General features: G+C 38.9%; 1 protein-coding gene and 1 long non-coding RNA gene across 2 annotated transcripts in view; both read left to right on the top strand.

Annotated features, from left to right (window-relative positions):
- LOC134485668 (uncharacterized) overlaps positions 1 to 10,212 on the top strand; it is a 52,787-nt gene extending 42,575 nt beyond the window's left edge. Inside the window, exon 3 of the long non-coding RNA XR_010063913.1 lies at positions 10,139 to 10,212. This is a non-coding gene — a long non-coding RNA (uncharacterized LOC134485668). The remainder of the gene's footprint in view (positions 1 to 10,138) is intronic.
- A 2,218-nt stretch (positions 10,213 to 12,430) lies between these two features.
- Or11i1 (olfactory receptor family 11 subfamily I member 1) lies at positions 12,431 to 13,381 on the top strand. Its single transcript, NM_001000914.1, has one exon. It carries the CDS (start codon positions 12,431 to 12,433, stop codon positions 13,379 to 13,381), a length of 951 nt encoding a protein of 316 aa, NP_001000914.1.
- The last annotated feature ends 6,864 nt before the right edge of the window (positions 13,382 to 20,245 follow it).

Below are 20,245 nucleotides of genomic sequence, written 5' to 3'. Positions count from 1 at the left end.
ATATAATGGTTTTGGTATCTCTCTGAACCCTGATGCCCAGAGTCTACAAAACCTGGCAGATACCAGAAATCTCTAAACTTGCCTTCAGATTGATGGAACTGGGATGTTGAGGATGATTTGCATCTTTTGGGTCTTGAGTATATACCCCAGATAGATGACCTCAAGTTGACAAAAGTGGGCCTTTTTGGCAGATGAAGCTCAGTTGATTCAGCTCCTACAGCAGGTCTTGAGTCGCCTCCTGGCACATCTCCAAGTTTGGGGGCCACAATTAGGAGATCATCTACATATTGGAGTAAGGATGTCTGCAGCTAGGCCTTGGTACACCCCCCAAGTCTTCATGCAGCACCTCATCAAAGATAGTGGGTGAATTCTTGAATCCTTGAGGCACATCCAAGTTAGTCGTCTGTTGAAGCCTCTCTTCAGATCTTGCCATTCAAAGATGAACAGAAGCTAGCTTTTGTATACCAGAGGCAAACTAAAGAAGGCATCCCTCAGGTCAGAAAGGGAGGCTTCTTAGTAGGGTGTATGGATTTGGAACAATGGGATAAATATCTTGTTTGCCTCCCTCAAGTACTGCACAGGATGATAGTTGTTGGCATGAAGCTTCTTGACATGAAGGAGAGGAGTGTTCCATATTGATTGGCAAGGAATCATAATCCCTGACTCCCAGAGCCTGTTGATGTGTAGGTGATCCTGATTTTGGCCTCTCTGAGCCTGATTTTGCCTGATTCAGGCTAGGGTGACTGAAACTTCCAATTGTATTAGAATTGGGGCCCAATGATGGACAAATTCTATTGAATTCTTTTCTGACCAGATTGTAGCAACCTCTGCCAGAAACTCCAGAAGTAATGGGCTCAGAGATTGAGCTGGTTGAGGGACCAACTTGTATTCTTCTAGGAATAAGGTCAGAACATGGGTGGGGACATTCTTATCCAGCACTTCTGGGCCAAAATGGATTTGGGGTCTCATTTTGGTGAGGTGGTCTCTTCCCAGCAAGGGCATGGACATCCAGGGATAACCATAAATGAATGGGTTATTAGTCCCACTCCCAAGTCTACCTTTCTTCAGGTAGTCCATGGATAGGGCTTGGTGCCTGGTGTCCCTCTACCCATGTTTTTCAACTGGACAATGGCCCCAGTAGATGTTTTAAAACAGAGTATTGTCCCCCCCCCATGCCAACCAAAATGTTTATGGGCTTCTTCTTCATCCTTCGGGTTACCCATGGCTCATTTGAGCTGCAAACCCCTCAGTCATCTAGGTCTTCCAATTCCAGAAGCTTTGGGCCCTCTCTTTAATTTTTCTTAGGTACTCATGCTTCCAATGGTCTTTCTCTTTGCAATAGGCACATTGGTCCCTCGCTAATTGAGGGACATGCTTTTCCTTCAGTGGGGGCTAGTTTCCTTTGCTCCTTTTATGAGAAAAGCTTTTTAGGCACCTCTCATTGGGACAGCTACTTCTGGTAACAGTGGACAGCACCTTCTCCAGTCCTCTGGTCTGCCTGCCCTTTGGGATCTTCCAGTTGTTGCAAATCTCCTCAGCTATAGCAACTAATTCAGTCAGTTGATTTCCCATAAAACCATCTAAGAACTGAAGCTTGCAATGAATGTCTGGGGCAGCTTGGTTAACAAAATCCATGTTTACAGCTGATTGGTTTTCTCTGGCTTCTGAGTCAAAGGCACTGTAGGCCCTATAGGCTTCAAAGAGTCTCTCTAGATAGTTTCTGGGTCTTTCATTTTTCTCTGAATCACCTGGCTAATATTGAATAAATTTGTGGGCTGCTTAGTGGCCTCATGGAATCCACCCTATCAGAACCTGGCAAAAGATCTGGAGCCTCTCTTTACCTTCAGCAGAGTTATAATTCCAGTTGGGTTGAGCCAAGGTGAAGGCTGCATCAATATCAGCCTGCATCTGGGTGGTTAGCTCATTTGTCCCCAGAACCAATTTTTGGGCAGCTCCTGTAATTCTCTCTTTTCTCTGCCATGAAGAGGACCCAGAGTAGTTGCTGACAGTCATCCTAGATGGACTGATGAGTCAACATAATTGAGTCTAAAAGGCATGTGAGAGCTGATGGTCTTTATGAAAATGGGGGGGGGGTTCCTGCAATTTCTAATTGTAAAGGTTATTTCTGGCAAATGGTACATACGTCATGAACTATCTCCCCATGACATCTGGGGGTACTGTGGTAGTTTGAAAGTACTTGTCCCTGGGAGTGGCATTATTTGGAGGTTTGAGCTTGTTGGAGTAGATGTGGACCTGTTGGAGTAGGTGTGTCACTATGGGCACGTGCTATCATTGCTGCCTGGAAGGCAGAAATCTGCTATCAACCTTCAAATGAACATGTTGAACTCTCAGATCCTCCTGCATCATGCTTTCTTGGATGCCATCATATTCCTGCCTTGGAGATAACGGGCTGAACCTTTGAATCTGTAAGCCAGTCCTAAGTAAATGTTGTCGTTATATGAGTTGCCTTGGTCATGGTGTCTGTTCACAGTAGTAAAACCCTAAGACAGAAATTGGTACTGGGAGTGGAGTACTGCCGTGATAGGCCTGAGCATGCTTTTGTTTGTAAGAATGTGGATTTTGGGACTTTGGATTTGGAAAGCACTGGAATGCTTTAAATGGGACTTAATGGGCTATCCTACTAGTAATAAGGAAGATTTTGTTACTGATAGTGATTTGAATTGTAAGGACTTGGCCCAAGAGGTGTCAGTGGAGAACTTCAATATGTGTCCTAATGAATGTTTTGTGGTATTTTGGTGAAGAATGTGGCCACTTTTTGCCCTTGTCTGAAGAGTCTGTCTGAGGCTAAGGTGCAGAGACTCAAATTAATTGCATTGACAAAGGAAGTCTCAGAAATGTTCATCATAGACTTTGCTCTCTAGTCAACTCTCATGAAGATCATTTTAAACAAGTGTAGCAAGATGCAAAAGGAAAAATATAAAATATATGGTTCAATTAAAGAGGTACCAGGAAGTTAAATGGAGCTGAATCCTGTTTTCAAGGATATTAAATTGAATTAAAAGAGTAGTGATCGTGGGGCAAGATTCCACTTAGCTAAATTTATATCCAGGCATGGTAGTATAAGCTTTTAACTCCAGGTGGCAAAGACAAGCAGATATCTGAGTTCAATGCCAGCCGAGAACAGAGCAATTTCTAGTTGAAGAAAAACTTAAATTCAGGTTTGGTGGACTACACCTTTAATCACAGTGCTTAGGAGACAAGCATGCAGATTTCTGAGTTCAGTCAATCTACAGAGCAAGTTCCAGAACAGCCAAACTTTGGCAATGAAGGAGTTAGAAAACAGAAAGCTAGTGATAATGATGTAGTAGAAAAAAGGGGGCCATATTCCAGCCCCAGCAAGCAGTAGAACTCAGCAGCTTTGGCCATGTGGCTCTGACTTTAGTGTCTAGAATAGAAAGGACTATTGGGACAACTGATGCTGGTTAGCTGGAGCTAAGAAATTAGAGGTGATTAAAAAGAGACCATGATCACTGTGGTGAAGTCTTCTGGGAAGTGTTCTCTGAGAGCACAAAGAAGCTGTGTTCCAGAGATAGCCAAGATTTTAACTTGTGCTGTAGCCGTCCTTGGTAATATGTAAGAATCACCCGGATAGTACTGGTTTTGAAGGCATAAAGTGGTCATGAAGAACAGCTGAGGTTTGGCCCTGTGAGAGGCCATTGAAAGTCATGGTGAAGGTGCAGTTTCAGTTGCAGTTGATGGCCCAGGACTGAGGGGGTCATGCAAAGGACTTGAGGCTTGGCACCATGAAGAGAGCCTATGAAAAGGCTGTTTGTGAAGCCTAGTGGCAGTGGAAGACCCCAGTGTATTAGAGATGCCAATACCATGGAATGATCACCAAGAACATCAGTAGCATTGCAGTGGATCAACCTGAGCTTAGAGTGCTATAGACGGCAGAGCTGAAGAAGTGATGACAGCCCTTGAGAGGAGCTCAGAAGATCATGTGTGGGTCCTAGACATTGAAACAAGAAGCTGTAACATTGAAGTTGCCTTAGAGACCCCAAGATGTTCAAGACGCCAGAGTTGTAGTCTATCTGCCGAGGAAGGCTGATAATGGAGTGGAACCAGCCCAGGAGAAAGAAGTTTGTTGCAGTCAACAAAGATGAAAAAGGAGTTGGAGATCTGAGGACACCTTGTACATCAGACGTGGAGATGCAGAGTTTGGAGTTTGCCCAGCTGGTTTTCTGACTTGCTTTGGGGATTACAGTTAAGTGATTGGATGAATCTCAGAAGAGACTTTGAACTTTGGACTTTTAACTTTATTAAACTGCTATAGACTATAAGGACTTTTGAAGTTGTACCAAAGATATTTTGCATTATGTATGTTTAGGTCTGACTGGAATACAAATATACCCTTAGCACACATTTTAATCCCTCTAACTGAAATCCTTTAGTACCCACCTTAATTCCAAACAGTGATGTCTAATTGAGGGACAGCCAATGCAATAAATCAGAGAAAGATTTGACAGAATGAGTCAGAGATAGGATATATCCAACTCTCAGAAGAAAAGTTATTTAAGAGCAGTGCAAATAGAGTAAAGTCAGTTCAGAAAGTTCAATTCTGCTTAGTCTTTTAGGTGTCAGTGCGGAGAGTACAGTGCAGTAGAGTTGAGTTTGTTTAAGTATTCACGAAGTTCCATGCAGGCTAGCAGAGACAGTTGAAGCCAGAGAATAAGAAGGAGCAGAAGATTAGAACAAATTTCAATTTTTAGCTTGAGGTCAAGCAGAGCAATTCAGTGAGAAACTGAGAGAAGCCAGATTGAATCAGTCAGCTTGGAGAAGAGTTCGAGCTAGAACAGCTGAATTAAATCAGCCAGCCTGAGTTCAGAAAGTACTACAAAGGGTGAATTTACTCAGCAGTAAGCCTGCAAGATGACAATTACACCTACTGAATAAAAGTGCCTTTTACACCAAATAAAAGGTACAAATCCTTTGTCTACAAGGGTATAACACCTGTGAGATATGCTAGGGCAATGGTGGTACAAAGCTTGTGGGGGGTCATCAACCAATAATTGATTTAACTTAAGGTCCATACTTGACATTGCTTGTTTGACCAAAAAGATAAGGCTAGATAACCAAGAGATCCAATACCAAATAATATTGCTCTGAAAGAAGAAAGTGCAGTGAAAAAGTAACTCCTAATTATATTTTGCTATACTCATATGTCAGTAGTAACTTGTTCAGCTATCATCAGAGAAACTTCCTCCTGTGACAGATGGAAAAAATATAGAGACACACAGCCAGATATTATACAGAAAGTGAAAGACCTTGGAAGACTCAGTCTTAGATGGAATGTCTCTATCAAATCTCTCCCCTTAGGGGTCAGGGAATCCCATGGAAGAGGAAGAAGGAAGAATATAAGAGACAAGGAGATGGAGGACTCTGTAAAAACAAGGACCTCTAAGTCAACATGAGCAAAGCTCATATGAATTCAGAGACTGAAGCAGCATGGACAGATCCTGCTCAGGTCTACACCAGATCCTCTACATTTGTTTATATTGTGGCTTTCAGTTTAGTGTTTTATGGAATTTCTGAATATTCAAACAAGTGAATCTCTGACATTTGTGCCTTTTATTGGGCTATTTTCTTTTTGTTGGTTTGTCTTGTCTAGTATCAATGTGATAGTTTTGGTTTTATCTTATTTTATTTTGTTATATTTTTAAAATAATGAATGAATCTAAACCTAACCACTAAGGTGAAGGTTAAAAACGGAACTGTCATTTATACCTTATGGGAGAAGGAAAATCAGTTTTCTACAGTGGAGCAACACTGGGTCTATCAATCATGCTAGGATAAGTCTCATGTTCAGTATTAGCTGACTATCAAATAATGGACTTCACAAAAAAGAGGAAATTTGATTTTTTTCTCAAATAATATATCCTGATTATGGCTTCCCTTCTCTCTCATCCCAGTTCCTCCCCATTGCTCTTCCCATCCAGATCCATCTCCTTTCTGTTTCTCATTAGAAAACAAACAAATTTCTATGGGAATATAATATAATAAATGTAATATAATATACCAATAAATACACACCAGAATTATACAAAATATAGAAATACAAGGTAAAGGGCCCAAGTGAAGGCACAAGATTTGAGACCTACTTATATCCACACAGAGGAATCTCATAACCACAGTTAGCTAGAAGTCATATGTGTAATGGACCTGTTGAGTAAAGCTAGAGAAGAAAAATAAAATAAAAGTAAAAATAAAAATAAAAACCAGTTAGATAAAAACAAAGGAAGAGCCTTGACATGACATTATGAGACAAGGGAGCTCCAAAAGAGCTCTCATGCTAATTTTCTGTTTGCCGTATATTGCAGGGTATGCAGCCTAACCTTAAGAGTACTTTGTTTCTCCAGTGAGACTCTTTTGAAGGGAACTAAATTTTCATTTCCAGTGCTCATCCATTGGAGGTAGCTTTTAGGTTAGGTATGGGAGTATGAGTTTACTAGAATCTCAACTGGTATAGACCTTTCAGGCCATGTCCATGCTGCCCCAGAATCTGTGAGTTTACAGATGTATATATCTTGTTGATTTAACACTTTGTATTCTTAATGTCCATAGGTGTGTAGATTTATGTATGGGTTTTCAATTTGAATTATCTGATCAATAGATCTCTTTTTGTGCCAATACCATGCTGTTTTTATTACCACAGTTCTTTAGTACAACTAGAAATCAATACAGCTGACTTTTGTAAGTTGGTTTTATATCGAGTTACTTTGCTAAGTTTTCTAATACAGTATTTAGAGTTACTTATGTATGCTATCCTATTATCTGCAAATAAAATACCTTGACTTCTTCCTTTCCAATTTGTATCCCTTTGATTTTCTCTAATTTTCTTATTGCTCTACCTAAGATTTCAAATACTATAAATATTTATGAGAGAGAGTGATCAACCTTTGCTTGTTTCTAATTTTAGTGGAGTTGTTTTGAGATTCTCCCCATCTATACTGATGTTGGCTATGGGCTTGCTGTAAGCTGCCTTTATTATTTTGAGGCACATCTTATGTATCCCTAATCTCTCCAGTGCTTTTATTATAAATGGACGTTAAAAATTTCAAAGACATTTTCTGCAACTAATAAGAATATCATATATTTTTTGTCTTTGTCTGTTTGCATGTTGGATTAGATTTATGGATTTATGAATGTTGACCAATCTATATATCTCTGGATAAAGCCTACTTGATCATGGTAGATGATCTTTTTGGTGTGTTCTTGGTTTATGTTTTTAAGTATTTTATTGAGAAGTTTCTACATCTATATTCATAAGAGAAAGTGGTATGTCATTCTCTTTCCTTGTTGATTCTTTATATGGTTTGGATATCAGGGTAACTGTGGGCTTATAAAACAAATTAGACAAATTTCTTTCTGTTTCAACTTTGTGGAATAATTTGAGGAGCAATGCCATTAATTCTTCTTTGAAGTTCTGGTAGAATTCAGTGCTAAAACCATCTAGTCTTGGGTTTGTTTTTGTTGGAAGAATTTTAATTACTGCTCAGAATATGAGAAATATTCCTCAATATGAAGCATGTATTCATATTCTCTTTGAATTCTTAGATTATGTTTATTATTGCTACTTTGAAATCATTGTCTTATATGTCATCTAAATTGCTTTTCTTGGATGACATTACTATGGGAGTACTAATACTTGGTTGAGATTTGTTTTCATTATTCATATTTGTGTATTTGTACCTAATTATCTGGAGTTAGATTGTTTTGTTTCTCGGTTTAAAAATCTTGCTTCTCTGATTACTGTTACTCTGTGTTGTTGAGTGGTTACCAGATGTATTAGGCTTTGTCCTAGCAGGACAAGATTGATGACTACTTTTCTCCTCTGGTAGCATGTAGAGAATCTACCAGTACCATGGACACTAGTAAATAATGGTTAAACCAGATCAACAGTGTTTAATGATTTAAGTGGTATTTTTAGTAATAGGACATTACTGTCAAATTGTGGAGTGTATCCATTAGTATAGTCAATAGTTTGTAATATTTTGGGATCATTTTGGCCAATGACAGAATAGTATGTAAGCCATTCTTGGCATTAGGGTTTTACTTGGTAGCATGTCTAGTTGGTGCATTGTCTCCCCACTGTATGTTGATTTCATTTAAATTCATCTCATATATGTATAATCTGAGAAGACCCTAAGTTCTCTACAGTTTCAACTAGTAGTTTTTATAATACATGCTTACTAGTTTAGACACTTCAGTTCCTTGACAAGCCTACCACAGTAAGGAGATCCAAGGCCATCTTTCATTTGAAGGATACAAATAAATCAAATATTTCTTTCAGTGGCAACTTAACCCATTCTGATAAAGCATAATGTAAGCACACATTTTCAAACAGAGCTCTTTACCAAGGTCTTGTAGTCTTTCTCTAAGTACAAGCTTAACATATAGCAAAGAATGAAGAGATTTCCTGTGTGGTGAAGGTACCTTGGTTTCAGATACTTTGCAAAATAAACAGACATTTCCCATGTGAGTCATTTAGGAAATTTCCGTGTTTGACATCATTGGGGAGGTTACAGCTTTACTCACAAAGGGACTAAACTTTACACAATGGAATAGATTGAGAAACAGGGTCAATATTCGACTGGCCTCCTGAATTTATAGGAAAATAGCCCCTAGTTTTGTTGAATGCACTGGGAAGTGTATTTCTGGATAAAAGCAATATTCCATACATCTAATATCATTAAATCCAGGGTAAGTGGCCATGTTTTAATCTATGTAGCTTGGTTCTGCAAAGTAGAAATGGACTTTTCCAAGGCACTGGTAGGCAAAGCTGTTCTGTTCTGATAATATACTTCCTTTCCCAGGTCTTGGTCTATGTTTTACTAGATTGAACTGGGATAAAATCCACTAGTGTCCTAATCAACTATTATCTTAGTGGCAAAATCAAATTCTTATCTGTTTGACAAATTGCTCACGTGAGTTGACCAACATCCACTGTCTTAATTTTAATTGTCAGGTCCATTTTTAAATGAATTCATTGAGTGGCCATTGATGATCTGTATCCCTTGCTTTTAGTTCAGAGAAATGGTTCCCTAAACTAACCTCACATGTAGATGGTCCCTAAACTAACCTCACATCCTCCTTTGTTTTGTTTTCAATCTTGCAAATGAAAGTAACAAACCCTGCAATCACAAAATATTTGTGTTTTAATTTCAGTTGTAACAAGCCCTTTCTTTTTTTTCACAAATTTGTATATGAATTCTTACTGGAGAAATGGAATGTTTTATGTTAGAACTATAACAAATTCAATTTTCAAAGTCAATATTCAAAGGAAACCTTCAATCTAAGCCAGACATGATTGTGCATACCTATAATCCCAGCATATAGGAACTTCAGAAGGGGTGCAGAGTTCCAGGTCAGTCAAAGTTATGTAGTGAGCACTTGTTACATAAAAAGGCAAGAACATAACAATCTAAATCATTCCTGACTGAATTGGTTTCTAACTGTCTTTAAAAGATGTTCTAGTTGACCATCTCTAGTTAATGGAAGCACACGTGTTCCACAAGGTGTCCATCATCTACCTAATGACAACACTGCCTTTTCTGGACAGAACTGAGAGGAAAGGAGGTAGTCCAGGAGAAATCCTTTTAGGAGAGATAAGAAAGTGGGGAGAAAATATATATGGAAAGAAAGGAGGGGGAGAGAAAATATATGGAAGGGAAGGAGAGGGATGAACACATTTTCTGGGCTCAGTTCTGTACCACTGTCTTGCACACACCCATCAGATAATTTGTTAGACTCTTGTGGTTTTAGAGTCAAAAGTATATGTACATTTAATGTAGAAGCCTTTAGCAGAGCCTTTAATTCTGGCTTCTTCAACAATGCCCTTTTAAAATTTCCTCAGTTTAGCTGGGGAGATAGTGGTTGCAAGTTAGGGAAGGGAGGTCAGGTCATCTACCTTTGTTGCCCTTGAAAACCTCATCCTCACAGGTTTTGAGTTGCCTTTTCCTTAAAGTGTTCATGCTTGATCTCAAACAAATACATTTATGGTTGAGCAAAGTATTTGAACCTAGCCTATTTAGGTTTACAGCCTGTGTTCTTAATTTGGCTTCATTGTGTTTGAACTCAAGTCTAACACTCAACTCTCTCAACTTTCTGTTCATTTCAGGACTCTCTGCACTGTATCCAGGGTATGAAGCAGCCTTGAGTAAGTGGGGCAATCACTTGATAGAGAGGAAAAAGTAAGTTTCTGAGCATCTTCTTCATAATAGTTCTTAAAATTTTTGAGATGATAGATTAATCTGATTTTTAAAAAGATGATAAAGAAAGAATATAAAAGTAACCCAAAAGCAGGTCCAGGGGATGCTGTAGAAGATTTAAAGAGAATGATACTTTTTATGGAATTATACTCAAAATAGGCTTTTCCCCTCCTAAATTTAAAACTGGGTGGAAGTCTGCTCTGTGGAACTATATTTCTTTTTATCTTTGTCTGATGATGTAGACAAACGTTTGTAGTTACACTCCCAGACAGTCAGTGTTGTTAGCAGCTGGAGGTCCACAATGGGTATAAATATCATCATTGCATCATTTGGCTGATAAGCATGGATAGTTATGCAAGGTCTCAATGTTCCTCACAAAGTGTGATTCTAGTTGTAAAGTACTTGCAGTTGTGGTGATGAGGTCATGGTGATGATTTTACGAGTCCTAGATTTTCAGCACTTGGAAGATTAGCTGGAGCAGACATATCATTATTAGCAGCAGCACTATTCAGGAGTTTCATTGTACGGTGTCACAATTGAACCTTTTTCTAAGATCTGAAATCATAAGTGTGCTTTGCAATAGGTGGAGAGTAGTCACTTCTTTCCAGCTTCCTCGTGCTACACTCAATTAGCTGAGTCTGAATCATTAAATTTTAGGCATCCTGTGAGTGTCAGTACTCACAGAGATCACAGGTTAGTTCTGTATAACCCTAGTAAGTTGTAAATCATATCCCATAAGAGAAGCTTGTAGTTTTCTACAGCAGTATGAAAGTAGAATCAACATATTAACAAAAGGTGTGACACAAGGTAAGAGGGATCAAATGTTAATACAAAATTTCATGACCACACATGGTTCTGGGTAACGCAAATGAGATTGCTGTCAGTGGTTCTTCCAAGGGAGAATATTCCTTAGTAAACTCAAATATTACCCGAAGCTCTGCTTAGTCAATAATTTTATAATCTTTTAATTTGCATGATTTTTATATTTTTACATTCTTCTTCAAACCTTTATTGCATTTACAATGAAAAAAGTAAATCTTGGAGAAGCTAGACCACAAATTTACAGTCAGACTCATGAAGTAGAATGCCTGGCTTTATTTAAGGCTTTTTGACTACTCATTATAACAACCCCTTTGTTATACCCACATGGTACATTATGTGCCTCTATATAGATTTTTCTCATCTTACCTTGCCTACTGCAAGAATATAGCCTCTCCATAATTGCCATAAAGAGTTTCATAGAGGATTCAGATCTTGAAATTAGTACAATAGGTTCAGCCATAGGCAGGGGTTGGAAGTGCTTCTCCATTTATATTGTGCTCTGTTGTTGGTTAGTGGCTTTCATCAAAGTGCAACCAACTGAAGAGGAGAGCTAGGATTCCTTAACTTATCCAACAGTCCCCAAAATATACATATCACTCATGTTGTTGGTTTCACTCTTCAGTACTGGATAGGACATGACAGAATAGTACTCTATCTACTCCCTGTGCTGATGTACCCAAATAGGTATGATTTGTTGAAGCCTTAGATAAAATTCTTTTAATTTACTTTTATATTATCGGTTTAAGCTTGTGAGATAATGCACCTGTCCCTTGCTATGCTTTCACAGCCTGTGACCTCTGAATTAGAGAATCTCAAACCTCCTATTTATATGACCTCTTTAAAATGCCATGAAAACAATCCAGAAATAACCCACACCCCACAACTCATGGAGATGAAACTAAAATTGATATGAAAAGAGATTTCTTTAAATGTCTTAAGTGACAATCCCTGTCACCGTTGGAAGTGGGAGGAACTCTGTATTGCATCCTTGGTTCTCCTTGTTCTCTCTGCCATTTCCTCCTAGTTTTCTCTATTGCATTTTCTTTTAGATCTTCCTCCTGTCTATATTATCAGAATACACACAGGAAAAGTATGAAATATGCAGTTCTCCTGCCATCTTTATATTCTTCTAGATCATATGTTTCTGCTCCTGATGAAGTGATGATACCAAGTAGGGGAAAATGAAAGACTAAAGCTACATGTTCTTATTTTAAATTATTTTCATTCATGCGAGTTAAAGAAGACCTATTCTCTTCTTTGCCCACAGAACAGAGGATAGAGTAAAGAATAAAAAATTCATTCTGTTCATATTCTTGCATAAACTAGATAAGCTATATTATGTATTTTTTTATGATTGTGTCCTTCACAGAAACCAAAGTATGATGACCTTATCCTGGGAAAATCAAACAGTGATAGTGGAGTTTGTTCTTCGAGGATTCTCTTCTATCCTACAGCTAAATATTTCCCTCTTTATAATGTTTTGCATCTTCTATATCCTAACCATTTCTGGAAACATCCTTATTGTTCTCCTAGTTCTGTGCAACCATGCTCTCCACACTCCCATGTACTTCTTCCTAGTGAACCTGTCCTTTCTGGAGGTCTGCTACACCTCTAACATTGTCCCCAAGATGTTGCTGATTATTATAGCTGATCTGAAGACTATCTCAGTGGTTGGTTGCTTGGCACAATTCTACTTTTTTGGATCCCTTGCTGCAACAGAGTGCCTCTTGCTTGCTGTGATGTCCTATGACCGGTACCTTGCTATCTGCCAGCCTCTCCGATACCCCATCTTGATGACTGGTTCTCTCTGCTTTAGGTTGGCTACTGGATCTTGGTTCTGCTGCTTCTTCCTCACAGCCATCACTATGGTCCTGCTGTGTAGACAAAACTTCTGTGGCCCTAATGAAATTGATCACTTCTTTTGTGACTTTGCTCCTTTGATCCATCTCTCCTGCATGGATACTTCGCTGACTGAGACCATTGCTTTTGCCACCTCTTCTGCAGTCACACTGGTCCCATTTTTCCTCATCACAGTTTCTTACTCTTGCATCCTCACTGCCATCCTAAGAATTCCATCTGGCACAGGCAGGAGAAAGGCTTTCTCTACCTGTTCTTCACATCTCACTGTCGTCACAGTATTTTATGGAACACTGATTGCCACATATCTTGTGCCCTCATCCAACTCTTCCCAATATTTACACAAAGGATTCTCTCTGCTCTATACTATCCTGACACCTATGTTCAACCCCATTATATATAGCCTGAGAAACAGAGACATTCATGGAGCTTTGAAGAAATGCTTGAGTAAGAAGTCAGGCTTTATCATATGACATGGAAAAGAAAAGTACTATATGACAACTGCCTCTGATTGTTGTAGATGAGATGCTTCTGAGTTCTGACAGTTTTGGCATTAGCATTCCATGTTATGGTCTAAATAGGTCAAATCCTGTCATATTATTACAAAAAGTCTTATAAAAATAAAAGCCCATAATCAAGATGGAGTGATAGGATTTTGACTAATTTCTTTGAGTATTCATTCAAGGTCTATTATGCTCAAGGTACTTTGCTAGACATAAAGGATTAAAACAGATGAAAAATCAAAGAGATATTCTTTGCTATCATCAAACTCACTGTTTAGTAAGAAGAAAATCATTAGCTAAGTGTTCAGTATAAAATTGTAAATATAAATACAAAATTGTATCAACAGAATGGTCAATGCATATCTATTAGAAGGGCCAAATACTGGTGAGAATGTGGAGAAACTTCTAATTTCTGGTAGACATGCAACATTATCAGCCACTTTAAAAGACAGTCTTGCAATTTCTTCCAAAACTGAACATACTTTTTCAATATTATTGAGTGAGTACAACCTTTGTTCTTTTCTCAAATTCAGCAAGAGCTTATTTCCATGAATGAAAACTACACAGATTCCTTTAGCTGTATTATTTATAGTTCTGCAGAATTGGAAGCATCCAAGATGTCCTAGCTCTAGAAAATGGAAAGCTATTTAGTCCTATAAAAAGGAAATAAATCAGCAACGGATGAAAAGATACAGAGAAATATCAACTAATGCTGCTGAAAAAGCCACATTCTCTATGTTCCCAAGTATACAACATTCTTGAAAAGACAAAACAATGGAGACTGTAACTGGAGAAGAAGTTGCCAAGCATTAGGGGGAAGAAGCATGGATAAGTAGACTATAAAACAATTACAGGAGAGCGAACCTGCTATATGCTTATATAATAGTGAATATGTGTCATTACACATTTGTTGAATGTCAAAAAATGTACAATATCTACAGTGAATCACAATTGGTTATTGGGTGATTGTGATGTCTCACTGGTTTAACTATTTGAATCCTTGGGTGTGGGAGTTGGGCATTGAGAAGACTGAGTGTATAGGAACAGAGGATATATGGGAATTTGTATTTTCTGTTTTGTGGTGAACCTAAAATCTCCATAAAATAAATCTATTTAAGAAGCTATTTGCATATAAGGAGTGCAGAGATTTTGTGTCTTTTTCTGGAATATATTTGGTCTATGAAAAATATCTTATAATCAGCATAAAGAAAATATGGTACATTTACACAATGGAGTATTACTCAGATGTTAAAAAACATGAAATGTCCCCAGACACGGTGAGAGAGAGACCCAACCGCCTGGTCAGGTGGGCACTCCTGAGGCTGCAGAGCGGAAGAGACCACCAACTCTGCTCACCCCTGCCCACATCCCTGGCCCAAGACGAAACTGTATAAGGCTCTGGGCTCCCGTGGGGGAGAGCCCAGGAGCGGCAGGACCCCTGCCTGAGACACCCCCGGAACCTGAAAGAAACAGACCGGATAAACAGTTCTCTGCACCCAAATCCCGTGGGAGGGAGAGCTAAACCTTCAGAGAGGCAGACAAGCCTGGGAAACCAGAAGAGACTGCTCCCTGCACACACATCTCGGACGCCAGAGGAAAAAGCCAAAGACCATCTGGAACCCTGGTGCACTGAAGCTCCCGGAAGGGGCGGCACAGGTCTTCCTGGTTGCTGCCGCTGCAGAGAGCCCGTGGGCAGCACCCCACGAGCGAACTTGAGCCTCAGGACCACAGGTAAGACCAAATTTTCTGCTGCAAGAAAGCTGCCTGGTGAACTCAAGACACAGGCCCACAGGAACAGCTGAAGACCTGTAGAGAGGAAAAACTACACGCCCGAAAGCAGAACACTCTGTCCCCATAACTGACTAAAAGAGAGGAAAACAGGTCTACAGCACTCCTGACACACAGGCTTATAGGACAGTCTAGCCACTGTCAGAAATAGCAGAACAAAGTAACACTAGAGATAATCTGATGGCGAGAGGCAAGTGCAGGAACCCAAGCAACAGAAACCAAGACTACATGGCACCATCGGAGCCCATTCTCCCATCAAAACAAACATGGAATATCCAAACACACCAGAAAAGCAAGATCTATTTTCAAAATCATATTTGATCATGATGCTGGAGGACTTCAAGAAAGACATGCAGAACTCCCTTAGAGAACAAGTAGAAGCCTACAAAGAGGAATCGCAAAAATGCCTGAAAGAATCGCAAAAATCCCTGAAAGAATTCCAGGAAAACATAAATAAACAAGTAGAAGCCCATAGAGAGGAAACACAAAAATCCCTGAAAGAATTCCAGGAAAACATAAATAAACAAGTAGAAGCCCATAGAGAGGAGACACAAAAATCCCTGAAAGAATTCCAGGAAAACACAATCAAACAGTTGAAGGAATTAAAAATGGAAATAGAAGCAATCAAGAAAGAACACATGGAAACAACCCTGGATATAGAAAACCAAAAGAAGAGACAAGGAGCTGTAGATACAAGCTTCACCAACAGAATACAAGAGATGGAAGAGAGAATCTCAGGAGCAGAAGATTCCATAGAAATCATTGACTCAACTGTCAAAGATAATGTAAAGCGGAAAAAGCTACTGGTCCAAAACATACAGGAAATCCAGGACTCAATGAGAAGATCAAACCTAAGGATAATAGGTATAGAAGAGAGTGAAGACTCCCAGCTCAAAGGACCAGTAAATATCTTCAACAAAATCATAGAAGAAAACTTCCCTAACCTAAAAAAAGAGATACCCATAGACATACAAGAAGCCTACAGAACTCCAAATAGATTGGACCAGAAAAGAAACACCTCCCGTCACATAATTGTCAAAACACCAAACGCACAAAATAAAGAAAGAATATTAAAAGCAGTAAGGGAAAAAGGTCAAGTAACATTTATATGTTAGGGAGACCTATCAGAATCACACCAGACTTCTCGCCAGAAACTATGAAGGCCAGAAGATCCTGGACTGATGTCGTACAGACCCTAAGAGAACACAAATGCCAGCCCAGGTTACTGTATCCAGCAAAACTCTCAATTAACATTGATGGAGAAACCAAGATATTCCATGACAAAACCAAATTTACACAATATCTTTCTACAAATCCAGCACTACAAAGGATAATAAATGGTAAAGCCCAACATAAGGAGGCAAGCTATACCCTAGAAGAAGCAAGAAACTAATCATCTTGGCAACAAAACAAAGAGAATGAAAGCACACAAACATAACCTCACATCCAAATATGAATATAAAGGGAAGCAATAATCACTATTCCTTAATATCTGTCAATATCAATGGCCTCAACTCCCCAATAAAAAGACATAGATTAACAAACTGGATACGCAACGAGGACCCTGCATTCTGCTGCCTACAGGAAACACACCTCAGAGACAAAGACAGACACTACCTCAGAGTGAAAGGCTGGAAAACAACTTTCCAAGCAAATGGTCAGAGGAAGCAAGCTGGAGTAACCATTCTAATATCAAATAAAATCAATTTCCAACTAAAAGTCATCAAAAAAGATAAGGAAGGACACTTCATATTCATCAAAGGAAAAATCCACCAAGATGAACTCTCAATCCTAAATATCTATGCCCCCAATACAAGGGCACCTACATACGTAAAAGAAACCTTACTAAAGCTCAAAACACAGATTGCACATCTCACACAATAATAGTGGGAGATTTCAACACACCACTCTCATCAATGGACAGATCATGGAAACAGAAATTAAACAGTGATGTAGACAGACTAAGAGAAGTCATCAGCCAAATGGACTTAACGGATATTTATAGAACATTCTATCCTAAAGCAAAAGGATATACCTTCTTCTCAGCTCCTCATGGTACTTTCTCCAAAATTGACCATATAATTGGTCAAAAAACGGGCCTCAACAGGTACAGAACGATAGAAATAATCCCATGCGTGCTATCGGACCACCACGGCCTAAAACTGGTCTTCAATAACAATAAGGGAAGAATGCCCACATATACGTGGAAATTGAACAATGCTCTACTCAATGATAACCTGGTCAAGGAAGAAATAAAGAAAGAAATTAAAGACTTTTTAGAATTTAATGAAAATGAAGATACAACATACCCAAACTTATGGGACACAATGAAAGCTGTGCTAAGAGGAAAACTCATAGCGCTGAGTGCCTGCAGAAAGAAACAGGAAAGAGCATATGTCACCAGCTTGACAGCACACCTAAAAGCTCTAGAACAAAAAGAAGCAAATACACCCAGGAGGAGTAGAAGGCAGGAAATAATCAAACTCAGAGCTGAAATCAACCAAGTAGAAACAAAAAGGACCATAGAAAGAATCAACAGAACCAAAAGTTGGTTCTTTGAGAAAATCAACAAGATAGATAAACCCTTAGCCAGACTAACGAGACGACACAGAGAGTGCGTCCAAATTAACAAAATCAGAAATGAAAAGGGAGACATAACTACAGATTCAGAGGAAATTCAAAAAATCATCAGATCTTACTATAAAAACCTATATTCAACAAAATTTGAAAATCTTCAGGAAATGGACAATTTCCTAGACAGATACCAGGTATCGAAGTTAAATCAGGAACAGATAAACCAGTTAAACAACCCCATAACTCCTAAGGAAATAGTAGCAGTCATTAAAGGTCTCCCAACCAAAAAGAGCCCAGGTCCAGACGGGTTTAGTGCAGAATTCTATCAAACCTTCATAGAAGACCTCATACCAATATTATCCAAACTATTCCACAAAATTGAAACAGATGGATCACTACCGAATTCCTTCTACGAAGCCACAATTACTCTTATACCTAAACCACACAAAGACACAACAAAGAGAGAGAACTTCAGACCAATTTCCCTTATGAATATCGACGCAAAAATACTCAATAAAATTCTGGCAAACCGAATTCAAGAGCACATCAAAACAATCATCCATCGTGATCAAGTAGGCTTCATCCCAGGCATGCAGGGATGGTTTAATATATGGAAAACCATCAACGTGATCCATTATATAAACAAACTGAAAGAACAAAACCACATGATCATTTCATTAGATGCTGAGAAAGCATTTGACAAAATTCAACACCCCTTCATGATAAAAGTCCTGGAAAGAATAGGAATTCAAGGCCCTTACCTAAACATAGTAAAAGCCATATACAGCAAACCAGTTGCTAACATTAAACTAAATGGAGAGAAACTTGAAGCAATCCCACTAAAATCAGGGACTAGACAAGGCTGCCCACTCTCTCCCTACTTATTCAATATAGTTCTTGAAGTTCTAGCCAGAGCAATCAGACAACAAAAGGAGATCAAGGGGATACAGATCGGAAAAGAAGAAGTCAAAATATCACTATTTGCAGATGACATGATAGTATATTTAAGTGATCCCAAAAGTTCCACCAGAGAACTTCTAAAGCTGATAAACAACTTCAGCAAAGTGGCTGGGTATAAAATTAACTCAAATAAATCAGTTGCCTTCCTCTATACAAAAGAAAAACAAGCCGAGAAAGAAATTAGGGAAACGACACCCTTCATAATAGACCCAAATAATATAAAGTACCTCGGTGTGACTTTAACCAAGCAAGTAAAAGATCTGTACAATAAGAACTTCAAGACACTGAGGAAAGAAATTGAAGAAGACCTCAGAAGATGGAAAGATCTCCCATGCTCATGGATTGGCAGGATTAATATAGTAAAAATGGCCATTTTACCAAAAGCAATCTACAGATTCAATGCAATCCCCATCAAAATACCAATCCAATTCTTCAAAGAGTTAGACAGAACAATTTGCAAATTCATCTGGAATAACAAAAAACCCAGGATAGCTAAAGCTATCCTCAACAATAAAAGGACTTCAGGGGGAATCACTATCCCTGAACTCAAGCAGTATTACAGAGCAATAGTGATAAAAACTGCATGGTATTGGTACAGAGACAGACAGATAGACCAATGGAATAGAATTGAAGACCCAGAAATGAACCCACACACCTATGGTCACTTGATTTTTGACAAAGGAGCCAAAACCATCCAATGGAAAAAAGATAGCATTTTCAGCAAATGGTGCTGGTTCAACTGGAGGTCAACATGTAGAAGAATGCAGATCGATCCATGCTTATCACCCTGTACAAAGCTTAAGTCCAAGTGGATCAAGGACCTCCACATCAAACCAGACACACTCAAACTAATAGAAGAAAAACTAGGGAAGCATCTGGAACACATAGGCACTGGAAAAAATTTCCTGAACAAAACACCAATGGCTTATGCTCTAAGATCAAGAATCGACAAATGGGATCTCATAAAACTGCAAAGCTTCTGTAAGGCAAAGGACACTGTGGTTAGGACAAAACGGCAACCAACAGATTGGGAAAAGATCTTTACCAATCCTACAACAGATAGAGGCCTTATATCCAAAATATACAAAGAACTCAAGAAGTTAGACCGCAGGGAAACAAATAACCCTATTAAAAAATGGGGTTCAGAGCTAAACAAACAATTCACAGCTGATGAATGCCGAATGGCTGAGAAACACCTAAAGAAATGTTCAACATCTTTAGTCATAAGGGAAATGCAAATCAAAACAACCCTGAGATTTCACCTCACACCAGTGAGAATGGCTAAGATCAAAAACTCAGGTGACAGCAGATGCTGGCGAGGATGTGGAGAAAGAGGAACACTCCTCCATTGTTGGTGGGATTGCAGACTGGTAAAACCATTCTGGAAATCAGTCTGGGGGTTCCTCAGAAAATTGGACATTGAACTGCCTGAGGATCCAGCTATACCTCTCTTGGGCATATACCCAAAAGATGCCTCAACATATAAAAGAGACACGTGCTCCACTATGTTCA

Source organism: Rattus norvegicus, chromosome 2, assembly GCF_036323735.1.
Source record: "Rattus norvegicus strain BN/NHsdMcwi chromosome 2, GRCr8, whole genome shotgun sequence".
Classification (NCBI taxonomy): domain Eukaryota; kingdom Metazoa; phylum Chordata; class Mammalia; order Rodentia; family Muridae; genus Rattus; species Rattus norvegicus.
Note: the sequence above shows the minus strand (reverse complement) of the source record. Positions and strands in the feature narration are given on the sequence as shown.